Source organism: Talpa occidentalis, unplaced genomic scaffold (assembly GCF_014898055.3).
Source record: "Talpa occidentalis isolate TD23 unplaced genomic scaffold, MPIMG_talOcc4v2.1 talOcc4.12, whole genome shotgun sequence".
NCBI lineage: Eukaryota > Metazoa > Chordata > Mammalia > Eulipotyphla > Talpidae > Talpa > Talpa occidentalis.
This window is the reverse complement of record NW_023601212.1, coordinates 86,995,167-87,013,108: the sequence shown is the minus strand read 5'-3', so window position 1 is coordinate 87,013,108 and position 17,942 is coordinate 86,995,167. Positions and strand designations below refer to the sequence as shown.

General features: G+C 50.7%; 1 protein-coding gene across 3 annotated transcripts in view; it reads right to left on the bottom strand.

The window, feature by feature from the left end:
• Nucleotides 1-17,942, bottom strand: part of GSG1L (GSG1 like) — a 159,157-nt gene that overhangs the window by 22,987 nt on the left and 118,228 nt on the right. For all 3 annotated transcript variants that reach the window (XM_037507384.2, XM_037507383.2, XM_054693779.1), the window contains one exon: nt 7,721-7,832. In XM_037507384.2, coding sequence (XP_037363281.1) covers nt 7,721-7,832 — 112 coding nt within the window. The remainder of the gene's footprint in view (nt 1-7,720; nt 7,833-17,942) is intronic.

Genomic DNA, 17,942 nt, shown 5'->3' with positions numbered 1-17,942 from the left:
CCCTCCCTCCCTCCTCCCAGGCCACACGACCATGTGGGGCCGGCCTCTCTCTCAGCCTTCGGGGTGACTAGGCCTGACCACAAGGGTTTTGTGTGCCTCTGGCCACAGTCGTTGGTTCAGGCACAGGCGTGTGACACCTAAATGCAGCCACTGCAGCTCAACCCCAGGCCTTCTGCTGAAACCACCAGGAAACAGGGTTCACCTTTCTCCATCACGTATTCACTTCACCTCACTTTACTTACTCGCTGCATCACAAGCCACACGCACCACACCCTTCACTTCCTTGGATCTTTTTCTGTATTATTGTGTGTTTTTAAATGAAACTTTCTTATTTCAAGATCATGATAGATGCACATGCAGTTGTAAGACATAATACAGAGAGACCCCATGTGCCCATCACCCAGTTTTCCCAACCGGGGAGCACCTAGCAAATACATTCATATCATTGACACACGGAGTCAAGACACCCAACAGTTGTGTTTCTACAAACATCCCTCCTGTTGCCATTTTATAGTCACACCCTCTTCCTTCCCAATCTCCCCCTCCCCCTGGCACCACTGATCTGTTCTTTGTTTCCAGGATGTTGTCATTTCAAGAATGTTATAGAATCACACAATATATATATTTGGGATTGACTTTTTTCACTCAGCTTAATTCTCTGGAAAGCTGTCCAAGTTGTGTGTATCAACTTTACATTGCTGAACAGGATTTCTGCCAGGAATATGTGAGCCTCTCTAGACATCCACCAGCATTTGGTATTGTCACTGTTTTTTTTTTATTCTAACTGTTCTGACAGGTGTGTAGAGGTACCTGCTGGTGACTTCACTTTAAGTTTCCCTCACGGCTAATGGTGTTGAACATTTTCATTTGTTTATTTGTTGTCTGCACATCTTCTCTGGCAAAGTGTCTGTTCATGTTTTTTGCCTACTTCCTAATTGAATTGTTTTGCCTGTGCTTGTTGTGTTACTGTTGAGTTTTGGCAGCTTTTATATATTCCAGAAACCAGTCCTTCATCAGATATGTGATTTTCAAATATTTTCCTTCAGTCTGTGGCTCATCTTTTCAACCCTTACAGGGTCATTCACAGAGCAAAAGTGTTTCATTTTGATGAAATCCAACTTACTAATTTTTTCTTCTTGTGCTTTTGATGTCAAGTCTAAGATGCCTCATGCTAAGTTCTTAATATTTTCTCCTACTTTTTTTCTAAAGGCTTGATATTTCATATTTGTATGCATTTTGAATTAATTTCTATATCAGGGATGGAATTTATAGCAAGTTTTGTTATTGTTGTTGTTGTTGTTTGGGGGAGGGGGTTGCCTATGATATCCAGTAGCTCCAGCACCATTTGTTGAAAAGGTTACTCCCCCGGTCCACTGGATGGATTTGCACCTTTGTCAAAAATCAGCGGGATGGGGCCTCCCTGGTGGCACAAGATGTTAAGCATCACCACTATGAAGCTATCTGCAGCCACTGCAGCATGAGTTCAATCTCCGGCCAGGGAGCTACCCACATGGTGCAGCAGACCTCTCCTGTCTCGCCCGCTGCTCCCCTCAACAGTGTATTTCAGTCAGTCTTCCTGTTCTGTGCCCTACTCTGTCTCTGGTGAATCCTCTCACCCCCCGCACCTCTAGACTATACCCCAGATCTTGTATGCATAAATAAAAATAAATCTTTTTTAAAAAAATCAGAGAGGCAAGTTTGTGTAGGTCTGTTTCTGGGTCCTCTGTTCTGTTTCATGATCTGTGTATCTAACCTTCCATCAGCACCACACAGTCTGGATTGCTGTAGTTCTATGTTAAGGCTTGCCATTGGTAGACTTTATTCTTCTTTTTCAAAAATGTTTTAGCTATTGTAGTTCCTTTGCAAATAATGGTGGCTCTATCTACAAGAAATCTTACTGAGGTTTTTGATAGGAGTTACACTGAACCTGTCTATAGTGACATCTGTACCCTAAGCACAATACATCTCTCCATTATTTAGCTCTTCTTTGGTTTCTCCCACTGCATTTTATGGCTTTGAGCATGCAAGCCCGATAAATATTTTGCTAGATTTATGCATAAATATTGCACTTTTTGAGGAGAAAGAGTACAAATGTGATCTCTGCTGACACTCAGGAGTAGGTGGGGCTTGCTTCTCTCCAGTAGGGTCCCAGCCGCAAAGTCCCAACTCCCTACTCTGGAACCACCAGCGGGAAGGGTGGGCAGGGTAGGCTGGGGCGCCTCATTACAGCCGGAGGTGACCCCTAATCTCCTCCCTCCTCCTGTGCTGGCAAGAGTCAGGGTCTAGATGCAGTTTTTTCTGGGATGTGTGACTGGCTAAAACAGTTACTATTGTGAGTTTTCTGTCTTGGTGGGATGACCCTTTCCTGGTTCTTTGGCTAGAAAGAGTAGACTTTTGGTAGAGCTGGGGGAGGGTTTTTTGTCTTGGGCTGTGCCTTTTGGCATCCGTGAGCTCCTGACTTTTTGCTCACACCTGAGTCAAGTAGGATTCACCCCTGTGTTGTCTCTTGTCTCGAGAAGCCTGCTGTCTTCTCTCCACTTTCAGAGTCTTGTTATGCTTGTTTTACGTAGAATGTCTAGGGAGTTGGGCTATACTTGGCAGGAGGAATGGGGGAAATTATATCTACTCCATCCTCCCAGAAGCCCTTATTATTTGGTTTTTGACTGTCTGCTACATGTCCCACACATACTGAAATGTCAGCTTCATGAACACGGAAACGTCATTTTGTTCACTGACGTGTCCTTAGGGCTTAGAACAATGCTTGGCACATAGTAGGTGCTCAATAAATATTTTCAGGATGAATAAAAACAAATGGAAAAAACAGATATAAAACACTGCTCTGGTTTTAGAGTGGTCAGGGGCTCCTCCCACCCCAGGCTCCCCAGAACCCCACACAGGGCACAGTCTGAAACCTCGGGGCTGGAATTCCTGCTGATGTCTGGAGCTTGCACTGCTGAGCTGGTGTGGTGAGGGTATGTGGGTGGGTGGCCCGGTTGTTGGAGCCAAGAACAGAGTGGACACTGCGGGAGGGAAGAGAAAGAGAGGGGAGGTTGGTGGGTGTGGGAAGTGGCTGTCAAGCACTCTGTCCTGTGGGAGTTGCAGGGCAAGGCTGGGGACACTGGGGAGCAGTTAAAAGATGCCAGAATGGCCCCTGAACCTCCCACAGGCCCTGCTCAGTGGGAAGGCTGAAACTGATGATGGGGGTAGGAAGGGCAACCTCATCACCTGCAGGCAGAGGGGTGCAGTCACTGGGCAGGGCAGGACAGGCCACATGCTCCCTCCAGGCTACCCTCAGTGCCAGAGAGCTGATGGAACCAGGGGCTGATGGTAGCAGGTTCTGAGGATCCAGCGGGGCACCCTAGGACAGCCCCAACCCTCCTTCCCTGCTCTGGTCTTAAAGAAAAGGAGGCCAGAGCCACCTGTCTCGGGAGAGAAGAGAGAGCGTGAGTGAGAGCTTCCTGCTGACCACACAGCCCTCAGTGTGGTGCCGGCCAGCACACTCTCTCCAGTAGCTCTTTGGAGCCAAGTCTCTTGTAGGGTCACAGCAGCAGAGCCCTCCCTTCCCCGCCCCACCCCGCCCTTGTGCCAGGGAGTTATCTGCTGAAATGCCAGCTAAGCCCAGCAGCGAGGGCAGAGTATGCTGTCTCCACAAGATCGTGGAGAAAAGAGGGGGAGCAGGGGAGCAGCAGTGGGGCTACTGCACTCCACACAGATGATACCCCAGAAGCAAATGAGAAGCCCTTCCCTCCTGGGGTCTGACCCAGCTGTTACTCCTGTGCCGTGCGACCTGAGCAAAGGCACCCAGTGGTCCCCACATTCAGAGTCCCTGCCCTTCGTCAGCACTGTGCCGAGTACTTGCAGGGCCAGGCCCACAGCACCCGCCAGCACCCTCCAGCACCTGCCAGCACCTGTGCAAGCCCACGACACCTCACCGAGCTCGCTGAGGCTCCAGTGGCTGGGAATACCTGGGGAGCACACTCCCCGTGCTAAGTGCTCACAGGTGTGACTTCACTGGCCCTGAGGCAGCTGTCTCCATGAGTCACCCCTCCTGGGTCCACACCTGGGCAGCCCCTTCTCCTGGACTCTGGCCCCCTCTCTTGCTCTGCAGCAACAGAAGGCAGCACGCGTGACACTGTGCGGCTTCCAGGGCAAGTTATTAAAAAACGGATGGGAGCTTCCACTTGGGCCCCTCAGGCATTTGCTCCTGGACAGCCCGGGGACTCAGGCCCTGTGGCCAGCAGCCGCTCCTGCTGCCAGGCCTCGCTGAGCTCCCACCACCAGACAGCGCCCTGGTCAGCCTCGTGAGGGCCCCCCAGGTCCTGCTGACCCCGCCCCAGCCCACAGCCAGTGAAAGCATCATGGGCTGCCTAGCTGAGCTCAGTCACCCCCGGGCCATCAGAGATCACCATAAATTGTTATTTGAAGCCACTAGTTGTAGGATAATAGTTCCGTGAGGTAGAAACTTGGGCTAGCCCCACTGTACAGCTGGGGACACTGAGGCACAGGAAGGGCGACCAGCTTAGGTCAAGGTCCCCCCAGAGGGCGAGGGTCAGAGTCAGGGTGTGCTCACAGCTGCTGGTCCAGGAGCCACCCCCTCCCCAACACTCCCCATGCGGCCCAGCATGCTTTTCAGGGTGAGCTGTGACCCTTCCCCTTCCTGCATGGGTGTTCCTCCCGGGAGCTGGCGCCAACATCAGCTGAGCCCTCAGAACCCCCACCTCAGAGGCCCCGCAGTCTGTTCCCTGCTGCTGGGAGGGAGAGGCTGGCGCGGTCTTGCCTGGGAGCTGTTCTCCTCTGTGGAGCCCAGGGTGGGGGCAGGGAAGCGCCAGGGCCAGAATTTTGACAAATGGCCTCACACATATTAAACAAGAGTGAGGACACTGCACAGCCCTGGCGAGGCCCCAAATGCGAGGGATGAAAAATGGGCCTGATCCATCTTGTGGGCCTCGGTGACAAGGAGAAATGGATCGGCCCTAATAGGGGCCGCACATTGGGCCCCAGCCTTAAAATAGCCAGATGGGGATTGGGAGTCCAATGGGGGTCCAACCACACCTCCTGGAGTCAGGAGACCCAGCTTCCAGGGCCCGAACTAGGCACTGAGTGAGTGGATAGGGCACCAGGGGTTTCTGGAAAGAGAGACCTGTGGCAGGAGGGGGTGACAAATCCCATTGTCACTTAAGACCAAGCCTTTCTTGAGCCTCAGTTTCCTGCCATGCAGTGTGGGGTTATTGTACATGTTAAATTCCTTATCGGCAATGGTGACATGCATAATACTGGGTGCTCGCTGAGCACTTCCAAACTGTCTCACCACTACCCCGTGGTCTCAGAGAGACGGGGCACAGAGGCTGAGTGCATGGGTTCCATAGCCAGACTTCCCATGTTCAAATCCCAGTTGGGCCACTCACAGGCTAGATAAACTTGGGCAGGTTATGTCAGTCCTTTTGTGCCTCAGTTTCCCCTCTAGGAAGTGCCCACCTCCCAGCACTGCTGTGCTCCATCAACAAAAACACACCAATGCCTGGAAGATTAATTACACATGTGATCAGCTCTTTCTGTTCTTCTCAGTCCACGTGATTACCTTCCAAGGTCAAGATCTCAGGAAGGGTTTGAGGGGGGACGGGGTAGATTAAAGGAGGTCAGAGCCTTAGGTGGTTTCCCTGCAACTGTTCTGCTTGGGGTCAGGGATGGTATTGACAGGGCAAGGTTCCTTTGAGGCGTGGGTGGGGGAGGAGAGGTGGAGCCAAGACAGTGGGAAGGGGCAGAAACACAGGAGGAGCTCCCACTGGTCTGAAATGGAGTCTTTCTTCACCACAGCCATTTCTGCTCCGTTCTGGCCACCCTTTCTCTCACTGCCAAGGCTTTGCACCTGCTGTTACCCTGCCTAACCTTGCACACTGTCTCATTCCCTCCTCCACCAGCGCCTGACCAAGTTGCCCCTGAGGATGCTCCCTGCTGGACATGGGGTTTGTGACCCTCCCCTGTGCTCCCTTGGAGGGCTGTGATCCCCACCCCAACCTCATAGCTCAGTTCAGAGTGTTGCTTGTCTACAGTTACAACACTGTTTCAGCCACGTTGCACCCCGAGCACCTAGGAGGGTGGCTGTCCCCAAGCGGGTGCTCAGCGAGTATGTGTTAAGTGATAAGTGGTCCCACCACTGGAAATGGACACCCTGTATGATGGACACCCTATGTATGGACACCCTGTATGGTGGACACCCTATGTATGGACACCCTGTATGGTGGACACCCTATGTATGGACACCCTGTATGGTGGACACCCTATGTATGGACACCCTGTATGGTGGACACCCTATGTATGGACACCCTGTATGATGGACACCCTATATATGGACACCCTGTATGATGGACAGTTGTGGCCACTGTATCGCCATACACATTCCTTCTGATAGCAGCCCACTCTGCTCTTGCCCCCAGATCTCCCTTGGGGGACCTCTCCTCCCTCTCTCTCTGAGAACTTAGCTGAGGCCAACCCCACTCTCTGGACCATGTGACTCAGACTAGACCAATTAGAGCAGTCCAGTCTTCTTTGGGTCTAAATCATTGGTTGATGGGTGATCACATGACTTAAGCAAGGCCAGAAAGTCATAACCAGGATTTGGGCTGGAACATTGGCAAGAAGCCTTATCTCTGCTGGTGTTGGTACACCTGTCAGACATAAGCCTAGAGCTGGGCATGGTGGCCATCTTTGCTACCAATGAAGACAAGCCTTTTGTCTACCTCTATGTGAAGAAAGAAGCACCAGCCTCAACAGGAGCTTTCTCACCACTAGGAGGGAAGCCCACTCAGAGACAGGGCTAATATGTCAAGGGGATGGTGCTCAGATTCTCACAGACAAAAAGAACTCAGCCCTGATACTATCAGCAACTGGATCGAACATATCCTGAAGTCCATAGCACAATGGTGCTTTCTATTTACTGGAACTGATGGATTTCTGCATTGCTTGGGCTGATGTAGATCGGATTTTCTGTTATAATCTAAAACTCCTGAGCTGATTCACCTGGACTTGCCAACTACCTGAACTAATACACACATCTCACTTGTTCAAGCTTGGGATTCTCTCTCTGGAGAATAAAAGAATCCTGACTGTTTCCTTCCTCTTTTGTGCACCATGCTGTGAGGTACTGACTCTGTTCCCTGCATCCAGGGTCCCTCACTGAGGTCCTCCCAACCCATGGGACCCCGCCAGGACCCCCCATGGTTGCCTGACTTTCATCTCTACCTTCCAGGGCAGCCTCTGAGGCAGGGGCCAGTGAACTTCCTCTGTGAGGGGCCAGGTAGTATTTGCTGCACTTGGTGGGCCATTCAGTCTCTGTGGCCACTGCTCAGCTCTGCTGTTGCTACGTGAAAGCAGCCGTGGACAATAGGTAAACAATGAGTGTGGCCATATCCCTGGAAAACTTGACTTACGGACACTGAAATTTGAATTTTGTGTAATTTTCACATTTAACAAAATATTCTTCTTTTGATTTACTTTCAAGCATTGAAAAATGTAAAAACCATCCTTCATGTGAGTGCTGCACAAAAAACAGGTGGTGGGCTGGATTTGGCTGAGGGATCATAGTCTATAGACCCCGACGCCATGGCCTTGAAGCACCTTTGGACTCTGGGTACCCCCACCTTCTCGATATCCCAAATGGATTGAGCTGTGGAAGTGCCAGCAGGTCTTGGGCTCTGATGTGGAAAAGTCAAAAGTCACTTACCAGAAAGACCACCCGTAGTCCCAGGAATGGGGCCTCCAGTCTTCAGGGCCGAGGCTCACGGTGACCTGGAACACCTGCGTGTACATCATGTGGGCCACCATTCCCAGCAGGCCTGTGGGGAGAGCAGATCAAGGCGTCAGGGAGCCAGGCAGGCCTCTCTGCCTCTGTCCTGCATGTTCACACTGGGAAAGAACATGGACCCTGAGGAAGGGAGGTGAGGGGGACCAGAACACCAGAGGACAAGGGTGGGGATTTCTACATAGGCAACGGAGCCCGAGTTGAGCTACTGCCAAAGGGCAGCCCTGGAGAAATTTAAGTGAGGGAGGCAGTGTCAGAGCTGTGTGTGGATAGACAAACTTTCACTGGTAAGGACCAGAAAAGGAAACAGTTTAGGGTCTGTGGGTCACGTGGTCCTGTGCAACTATTTACCTCTACCCTCAAAGTGCAAAAGGAGCCAGAGGTAACAGGTCAATGGATAAGCACAGCTGTGTTCCAATAAAACTTTATTTACAAAAGTGGTCATTGGACCAGAGTTAGCCACAGCTTGTGAGAAGGTCATTTGGGAGAAGAAGCCTAGAGAGAGTTTTTCAAAATGCATGTCTTAACTCACTAGACTAGCGGGTCATGAAATCAACTTCATGAATTGCAACCAGCATTAAAAAAAAAAAATTAAGGAGACTGGAATAGAAATACCTGATACCATCAAATGTAGCAGGAATAAGGATGGTTTTTTGAAAATTTTCAGTTCTGTGCATGTGTAATAATTGTAATATGGAAGGTTTTTCTGTGGCTCATGGTTAAAAATCTTTGCACCCACTGGCTGGCAATTCCTCAGGACCAGAGTGGGTATCCTATTGTGCCATATTTCACCACATTGCCCTGGCCAAGGCATCACAACTCTGAGCCGCCAATCTTTCAATCTAAGATGAGGATTATGCTGGGGAAGTGAAGAGTGAATGAAATGAGGTGAAGCAGTCCCATGTCTGGTGCCTGGTAGGCTTGCCATCATTACAGTTACCACGATTACTGTAAACCCAAGGGCACTTGGGTAGATGGTGGCATGTGGGGCCCTCCTAGGTGAGTGTGGGTAGCTGGCATGGACCTTTACAATAGAGCACTCTTTTACCTGCATTATTATCTCTAAATCTTTACAGCAATCCTCTGAAGTAAGTACAGTGATCAGGGCCATGCACCATTGCCCTGCACAACTCCCAGGGGACCCACCACCATTCTATCTATGTGCATGCCCCTTCCTGGAGCTGAAATAGAGCCACGCCTGTGAGGCTCTGTCTGGCCATCCTGAATGTGATTATTCCCATTTCGTGGTGAGAAAACAGGAGGTGGGATTGGTATAGTCTGTCCAAGGTGACAAAGGGTAGGTGGTCTAGTTGTAGCTGGTGCTCAAATCCAAATGCCCTGAAAGCCAGGACTCTTCTCAATGCTGCCTCCAATGCTCTGTCCTCCCCTGCTGCCTTGTTCACTTGTTCCCCTATTCTTGAAGGGGAGAAAGAAAAAAGATGGAGAGGAGTGGAGATAAGAAAGGCCAGGTGTCTAAAGCGAGTGAGGCTCTGAGTCCCAGAACCCAGTGTGGGGGAGAGAGAGAGCAGGGGACAGTGTGAAGGTAAATGTTTAATAACTGGTTTTCCAAAAGGAAGAGTCCCGATTTGAAGTCTCTGCCAATTTCCACGGTGAAAAGACTCCCACTGTGAGCTGTTTCAAGCTACCAATGTAACATCACTAAAAAGCAGAGCATGGGAGAAATGAACAGTCGGGCATTGTGAGCTGGGCTCCTTCCAGTCACTCAGCCCAGTCTCAAGCCAGGTGGAGGACTCAGAGGTGACTGCTGGTGTCTCTGGACTAGGGTCAGCCTCTCATGGACACGTCTCACCACTTGCTGACCTTGGATGAGGGCTGCTTTTCAGGGCTGGGGAGGAGCACTTGGGTCAGGAAATCTAAGAAGAGGGCGGCCTTAACAGGTGCTGAGACCCCCTCAGCCCCCAAGCTATCCCACAGGCTGGAGCAAGCCTAGACCCCATCCTGGGTGGTGTTCTGGTGGGGAGGACCAGAACTTTCCCAGGCTGTCCCACACCCACCACCAGCAGCCCACCTGGCCCTCTCTGCCCTGTCTTGGTCTGTGGGGAGGAGACGAGGGGTGGGCCATATGGGAACCTTCTTTTTCTTTAATTGACATAATTCTTGGTGAACTTGCCAGGAGGTCCATAACAGATATCCCTTGTTCTTTGCAACTGAGGCAAACTACTCCTGGATAATTATTTATCTAATCACTTGATGGTCTTTATTTCCAGTTTTTTGCTGCAATGAACACCCTGCGACAAGTCTCTTTGTGCAGGCCAGCAAGTTATTTCTCCAATGAACAGCAAGAATTGCTGGGTCATAAAGCGTATGCATTTTAAATTTTAATCAAGGCCGGTGAATTGCTCTCCTGAGTGGCCATACCATCCAAACCCTTGCCAATACAATAAAACATGACAAATCCTGCCTGCTGCACGCTGAAAACGATACTTCAACAACGTTTTAAGTTTCCTATTCCCCCGGCTACTAGAGGGCTTGGGCATTTTCCCATATTTACTGACCATTTCTACTTCATTTCCTATGAGTGTCTTTTGTTAGTTGTTTTTTTTTTTTTTTCAATCTTCTTCTGTATCCATTAGTGAGCACTCTTTATGTATCCTGGATACTAGTCCTATTTGTTGCCCAGGATGCAAATAGTCTGCTATTTTGCTACTTGTCTTTGTTCATGTGGAGAACACTTTTTTTTTTAATTAATAGAACTTTTCTCTAGAGCAGTTTAAGTTTACAGAAAAACTGAGCATAAAGTACAGCATTTCAGCAAGCTCCCTACACCCCCATATGGCCCCTCTGAGAGCTTCATGTGCTCTCCCCACTCGTTTCTCTAATTAATTAATTAATACATTAGTGTGGTGCATTTATTACAACTTACGAACCAATATTTCTAACTATTATTAACCACATCCAGCATTTACATCAATGTTCACTTATGTGTTGTACACTCTATGGTTTTTGATGAATCATAGAGTAGCACGTATGTTCCCTTACTGTGTGGGATAGTTTCATGGCCCTGAAGCTCCATGTGTTCCACCTAGTCATCTCATCCACCCCCTCCCCCCACCCAAACCTCAGCAAATCTTGCCTTTCCCAGAATGGTATGCAGTTGGAATTATTCAGTCTATTGCCTCTTTAGATTGGCTTCTCTAACTTAGTAATAAGCATGTAAGTTTCCTTCCTGTCTTTTCACTGCTTGACAGCTCATTTCTTTTTTTTTATTCTTCTTTTGCTGAATAAGATCCCATAGTCTGGATGGGCCATGGATTATTTATCCATTCACCTGCTGAAGGACATTTTAGTTACTTCCAATATTAGCACTTATGAACAAAGTTGCTTTTATCATACATCTTCATATTTGATATCATCAATTTAATCAGTCTTTTCCTCTTGATTTTTGTTTCTTGTGTCTACTTTAAAAAAACTAGCACCATAAACACACTCTCCTATATTTCTCTAACACATTTGCAGGTGTTTGTGTTAATTCACACAGACTATATCCTGGTGAATGATGCGAGGTAAGCCTCTGACTGAATTTTTTTAAATGAGTTGCTAATTACTTCGAACCCTTAGAGAATGGACCACTCTTTCCCCACTAATTATAAATGACTCTCTTTTCTGTGATGTTCACAGCCCCACGTATGAGTGAGCCTCTTTCCTAGATTGTTGTTCTGTTCCTCTGCCCTCTCTGTCCCAGTGCCAATGCCATACTGTTTTAACACTGGTCACTCACAGTCATGTTTGTTACCTCCAGGACAAGTCCCCCCTCACACTACCCAGTGCTCATTCCCTCTGATATTGTTGTCCCACCCCAGATCCTTGCCTACTCAGTGGGGCCTCGCTCATTTCCCCTGCCCTCCAGCCCCTGCCTGAAGGTGGAACATGCTCCCCAAACCCTCAGCTGCTACATTTTCCTCCTCTCTCTGCTTCCAGGTCCCCCCCAAGTTATGAGTCCTGTCAGTGCCTTGGTTTTCTCACCTATAAAATGGGGATAGCATGGTTATAGGCAATGCCAGTGCACATCCACTAAAGAAGAAGACATTCTTGAGAACTACCACTCCTTATGCTAGGACAGTAGGTACACAGCAGTCTTTTAATACAAAACTCCAGAAGCTGGACCCATCTGTTGGCAGAATAATTAATTTTCTGAATTGTTAGTTTAGAAAAGCATTGATTTCTCAATTGAATCCCATTTATTTCCCAAAGCAAAAGGCCATGCATTAAGAACATTCAATAAATGAAAATTACAATTCACTCAAAGATGGGTTGGTGAGATTCTCTGACTGCATTTAAAGATTCTGCTTCAAAAAGCTGACCCTCGCCCATGTTTCAGGAAGCACATTTTGTTCTGTAAAGCAAGGTCCGCCAGTAGCATCTGTCATATGAATCCTTGGCAGAAGAAATTGTTTCCAACTCATCTGAATTAAAAAGTGACTTTCTGCTGAGTTACTGCCCCTCTGAATGACCGGTGACTAAATGAATGAGGCTCTCCTGCTTCTTCCTGGTGACAGCCCACCCCACAGCTATCAGTCTCGTTAGGTGGTTCCCCCAATCTCCCAACTCCTGACCACACAAAAGGGATTCCCACTGTGGGTAGATTGCCAGGGTAGATAAGGAGGGCTCAGGACAGAGGAGGGCAGCGCAGGAGGGACCAGCAGAGGTGGCCAAAGATAAGAGACCAGGGCAACAGGAGGAAACCAGACTGTGGAGTCCCATGGACATGTCAAGAACAGGATCACCCATTAGTCAGAATTGAAGACAGAAACATGACCAAAGGATTTGCCAACATGGCGGCCATGGGGGATGATGCACAACTGGAGCAGGCAGAGACAAGGAAGGGAGCACACGGTGGAATAATTACAGAGAAGGCATGGAAGGCTTGAAGAAACAGAGATGGGATGAGAGTGGAGAGGGCTTGGGGTGGGGGGTCCTTTGCTTACCCGGATTATCAGGTGGAGAGGGAGAGACTGATAGTACCAAGAGGCCAGAGGGCAACTATAGAAGCAAGGTAGAGAGAAGGCAAGAAGGGCAGGGAAGGTTCTAGAAGACAAAGGGGCTGGCTTTAGGAACTGGATTAGAGTGTGTGAGTGCAGACTCCAGTACTGAGGATTAGCATCTTCCTCTCCCATGTGGGGGTGGTGGGGGGAGAGAGGGGGTTAGAGAAGGGAGAGGGAGTATGAAATAGTCTTTGGGGAGAGTGGGAAAGTGCAGATCAGCCTTGCAAGTGAATGCAGCCTGCTAGGCGTGCTGGTGCATGTGAGGTGTGTGCTCGGGAACAGGACATGAGACCCAGCAGCACAGCAGTAGGGTTCAGGTGGGGAGAGACAAGTCAACCTGGACACGCACAGCTGTGCCTCCTGACTCTGAAGGACACACAGGAGGGCCAGCCTACGATGGACAAGGGGCCAGATGACTGGGTCCTGGCCCAGGTGGCCCCTTCTAAGGAAATGTGGTCCAGTTTGGAGATTTCCCCTGGGTGAGCATACGGAGCAATGATGCCCAGTAGAATGCCAGGATCCTTCTTGCATCCCACCCACCTCTCTTTGCAGGGTTTGGCATATTCTGCTAAAGGCACGGGTCATTTAATTGAGATATCAGGGAGGGAGCTGATTAATTAATTTATAATAGAGTTTATTATTAAAGATGTTGTCTCAGTTATTACTCAGAACACTCAGGGAGCAACTGTGTCTAAACAAATACTCTTGTGAATGTGCTCAAGATCTGACCTTGCCAGCATCCATGAGACAGAGAGGAGCTGGTGGGGATCTGGAGGAAGCTGAAGCCAGATGGGGCGAGGCAGGGTGGTAGCAAAAGGAAAAGCCTGCTGGGGCAACCTGACGTTCAGCTCATAGTCACCAAGCATATATTGAGAACCTGCAGTGTGTCAGGCTTTCTTTCAGCTGGTGGATGATGGCTGGGAACAAGTGATCTGTCCTTGACCTGTCCTTGGGGGGCGGAGGGTGAGCTGATCACGTGGGGGACTGCTGAGTGCCGCGACGGCCACAGGGGCAAGTCCAAGGGCCGAGGGAGCCCTAGCTGGGCTTCTAGACCAGGCATGGGTGTGGGGGGTCAGGAAAGGTTTCTAGAGGGGTGATGTTCAAGATGATAGTTGGAGGGTCTGGGGAACAGGAGGCTGGACTGGGCAGAGCCCACAAGCAGAGGTTTGGTGGGGCTGTAATGGGCATTTAGGTAGGGCAAGTGGGTGGTAAGAGCCACTGCTGGAGGGATAAACAAGACACTGCAGAAAAAGTTCTGAAGGCATTTTAGGGAGTTTGCACTTTATCCTGAAGGCAATGGGCAGGATAATTGCATACTGTGAGCAAGCCAGGGACAGCAGCCTTTTTAAAAAAGACCACTCTGATCTCCAGGACCTCCAAGGGGAAGAGGACACGGCCAAGTCAGGAGACTGGGACAAGGAGGTGGATGGACAGGCTGATGGGGGCAAGGGGGAAGCAGAGATCCTGACACCACTGGGACGGATGAATTGCCAGCAAACCTGGGGGCACTAGAGAGCTGTGATTCAGAACTGGGGAGGAACTGGGAGAAGCTGAGGGAGGAACTGGGAGAAGCTGGAGGGACTGACCCAATTAACGTCAGCCCTGGCATATCTTCCCACAGAAAGCAAACTTTGCGATCCTAAACTCTGCTATTTCATGATATCAGTCAGTGGGGGGCAAATAGAAAAAAGAACCCATCTATACAAATCTAAAACATCCAGCTGCCTGCCCAACAGAGACCAAGGGCTGACCCTCCCCCGTGCCCATCAGCCCAGGGAGACCCCACTAGGCCAGGTACCAGGCACATAAAACCCTCCCTGGGAAGCTGAGCTGATGCTATGTTTAAAGTTTGCCCAGATCTATTTTTAAAGCACAGGCTATTTTTAGACACTCTCCTGAGAACCCGCAGCCTCTCTTGGTAGCATATTTCAGGGTTTTAAAAGTTCCTCCTTACACATAACCTAAATCTTTCCAGCTCCAATTTAAGCCAATTTCTTGCTCTGCCCTCTGAGGAGAAGGGGGGGTGTGTCAGTTGGCATCTTTGGAGGGAACTCAGCAATTATCGAGTCGCCCCTCAACCTTGTCTTCTCGGTGCTAGATCATTCCAATTATTCCGTCCTCTCCCCAAAGGTCTCATTTCAGACACTTGAGTCATTAGCATCACGCTTGTTTGGGCTCTGCCCATTTTCCTATTTGCCTTTTAAAGTGAAGTGGCCTAAAGCAGAGGTGGCATTTAAGGGGTGACCTTTCAGTTTCAAATCATAGGTTCACTGAACCCCTACCATGTGCATGCCAGCCCCCTCCATTTAGCCATGAGGCTATGAATGGGCTCAGATACCCCGGGGGGGGGGCGTGTCTAGAATGATCTGAAGGCTTTGACCCCATTCTGGTGAGTCTTGGGGGAACACAGGGCAATTTGGTGGTGGGGTGATTTTGATATTAATGGACACATCCCCAGCATTCCCTGTGACCCTGCGACCTTCTTCATCTGAGTAATTAGACAGAAGACCTCCACGGCCTGGGCACAGCTGTGCAGAAGACTGAGAAGCAAGAATCACACCCCAGGCTTTGGGAATTTCAAAAGCCTAGAAGCAGGTGTTCACTGAAAAGGTTTGGAAGAATGTATGATCAAGCAGAGCTACTTTCTGTCCTACTCCACTTGGAGACCAGATAAAGCTGCCTGCCTGGGGGGAGGAGGGGGAGGGGGAGGAGGAGGAAGAGGAGCTCTCAGGAGAGAATAATTCAACTCTGCAGACAGAGCAGGCCCATGCCCGCCCAGAGCCCCCAGGAGCACAAGGGGGTGAAGTCGGCACTGACCTGCGTCTTCCCAGGAGTGGATGGCAGGCTCCTGGGAGCGGGCCACGTGCTCACAGACACAGCCAGGACATCCTGGGGGCAGCTCATGTCCACCCGGACCCCAGCCCTGACTCCCATACAACTCCTCAGGTGGCCAATCCCCTTGTAAAGGCCTTGGTCACTTGAGATGGAGGGTGAACCCTCCTCCTCTACAGAGTGATGGTGGGAGGAAGAGAAGGTCCCCTGACCAGAGATCCAGGATGGAGGTGGATGCCCCCTTGACCTCTGTGGACATCCCCATGTCACATCCCGCTTCTCTCCCACATGTCCACCCTGGACAGCCACACGCCACAGGAAGGTGGTCTTGACATTCAGTCCAGAGCCTGCCTGGACCTGGCAGCCTCCATGGGGAGCAGCCCGAGCTTGGGCATGTTGTTCCTGGGGGTCCTGCCCACTGTGTGGCGCCTTCTCGGCAGTGCCCAGAGAGCCCTACCTCCCCAAATCCCAGCCTCTAAGCCCTGCTGTTATAGGGCGATCCCAAGGCCAAGGAGAGCAATGTGGGGAGTGGCGTGAGCAGGGGCAGGTTGCAGGGAGAGGAGGCAGCCGGTGAGGATAGATGGATGGATGGACAGATGGACAGAGCGCACACTCACCTCTCCACATGCCCCACTAGACCCCATGCCTGCGAGTGAGGAGGCCAGACCACTTACTGCCCAGCCAGGACACTAACAGTGAAAAGGGGTGCAATTAAAAATCACCCCATAACAAGCGGAGCCCAGGGCCTCGAAATGATGGTAGAATAAATGAAGGGGGGAATGAGTCCTGGCCTTCTCCCCAAGCAGGCCCCTAAGCTTCCCTCCACCACGTCTTTTACACCCACTGTCTCTGATACACCCCACAGTCCTACTAGTGTGTCCAGAGGTGAGGGAAAGCGTGGGCAGAGGGGTGGCCATGTGCCTGACAGAAGGTGGGGCGTCTGGGAGCAGCATCCATGCCCCTTTGTGCCCCACCTTCATCATTCATTCCCCTGGTAACTACCGAGCATGTGCTCAGTAGAGCATCTGAGTCCTGCACTGGGCCAAGGGCCGGAGAGAGAGACGAGCAAGACAGACAGGCCTTTACACTCTTGAGGGGAGACAGACATAGCAGCACCCCGGGTCAGATGGTGAGGTGACCATTGAGCTGACCCCGGCAGCCTCTGCTCCATGATGGGCCATTTTGGCTGAGCCTGAAGGATGAGCAGCAGCCAAGTCAGACCGCCCAGCTATGGGGGTGCCTCCCTGGGGCTTTGGACTGGGGGTTGCTCAGCCTCAGCACCACTGACATCTGGGGCCAGATGACCCTTCTTGGGGGTGCTGTCCTGTGCTTTGCAGGATTTTTAGCAACATCCCTGGTCTCTCCCCATTAAAGCCCCCTCCCCAGTCATGACAATCAAAAAGGTCTCCACTTGCAGGGGGGAAGCAGGCAGAGGAGGCAGAACCCAAAGTTGCCCCAGTTGAGACCATGTTTTCAAGGCTACACGAACACTTTTACGTTGGGAGCATTTTTATTTTTACATTTTACAAGTTCCCTTCTATTTATTGCAAGTGTCCTGGCTTTTCATTTCCGGTAGCGATCTGGTTTCCTTTCTGAATACATTTGAATTTTCAAAAAAAAGCGAGTGATTTCGAGAAAGCTGTAAAGTGAAAAGTGGTCTGAGGACGTGGCGGTAGTTGTGCGGGGCGCGCGCCGGCGTGGAAGGCTGCCTGGGGGTGCTGGGGACCAGCACAGTCTCGGAGGGCACACTCTTCTCCCCCCGAGGCCTAAGGCCTGCCCTCCCCCCAGCACGAGGTACCAGGGCCTGGGCATCAGAGGAGGACGTGGCTTCACCTTGGGCCCACGTGATGTGAAAGACAGGAAGCTTCAAACACTGGAGTGTGCTCTTGGGAGCTGGGTGAGGCCATGCTGCCACGTATAGAACTGGGTGTCAAGGTGCTGCCCGCAACCATGCCCCCCACCCTGCACCCCACCGCCAGTGCTAAGAACATCTTTGGAACTGGTGCTTGGGATGACTGGGCCAAAGGGGGCATTTGCAGAGGATGGCATGGCAGGGCCCCTGGAAGCCCAGCCTGGCTCAGCCACATCACTGCCTTGGCTCCTGCCTAAGACCCTCAGCTTCGCGCCTTAGGTGGGAGCGGGTTTTCCTGCTCTGTTCTGAGGCTGGCTTGTGACTCACACCAGAAGCTCCCACCAGGAGCTCTCAGGGCCTCAGAGCAGTGATGAGGGCTGGGAGACCCTCAGATTGCAAGGGATCCTGTCTCCATCAGGTTTGTAGGAGGCCAAGAAACAGAGGCATGTCAGGGGAG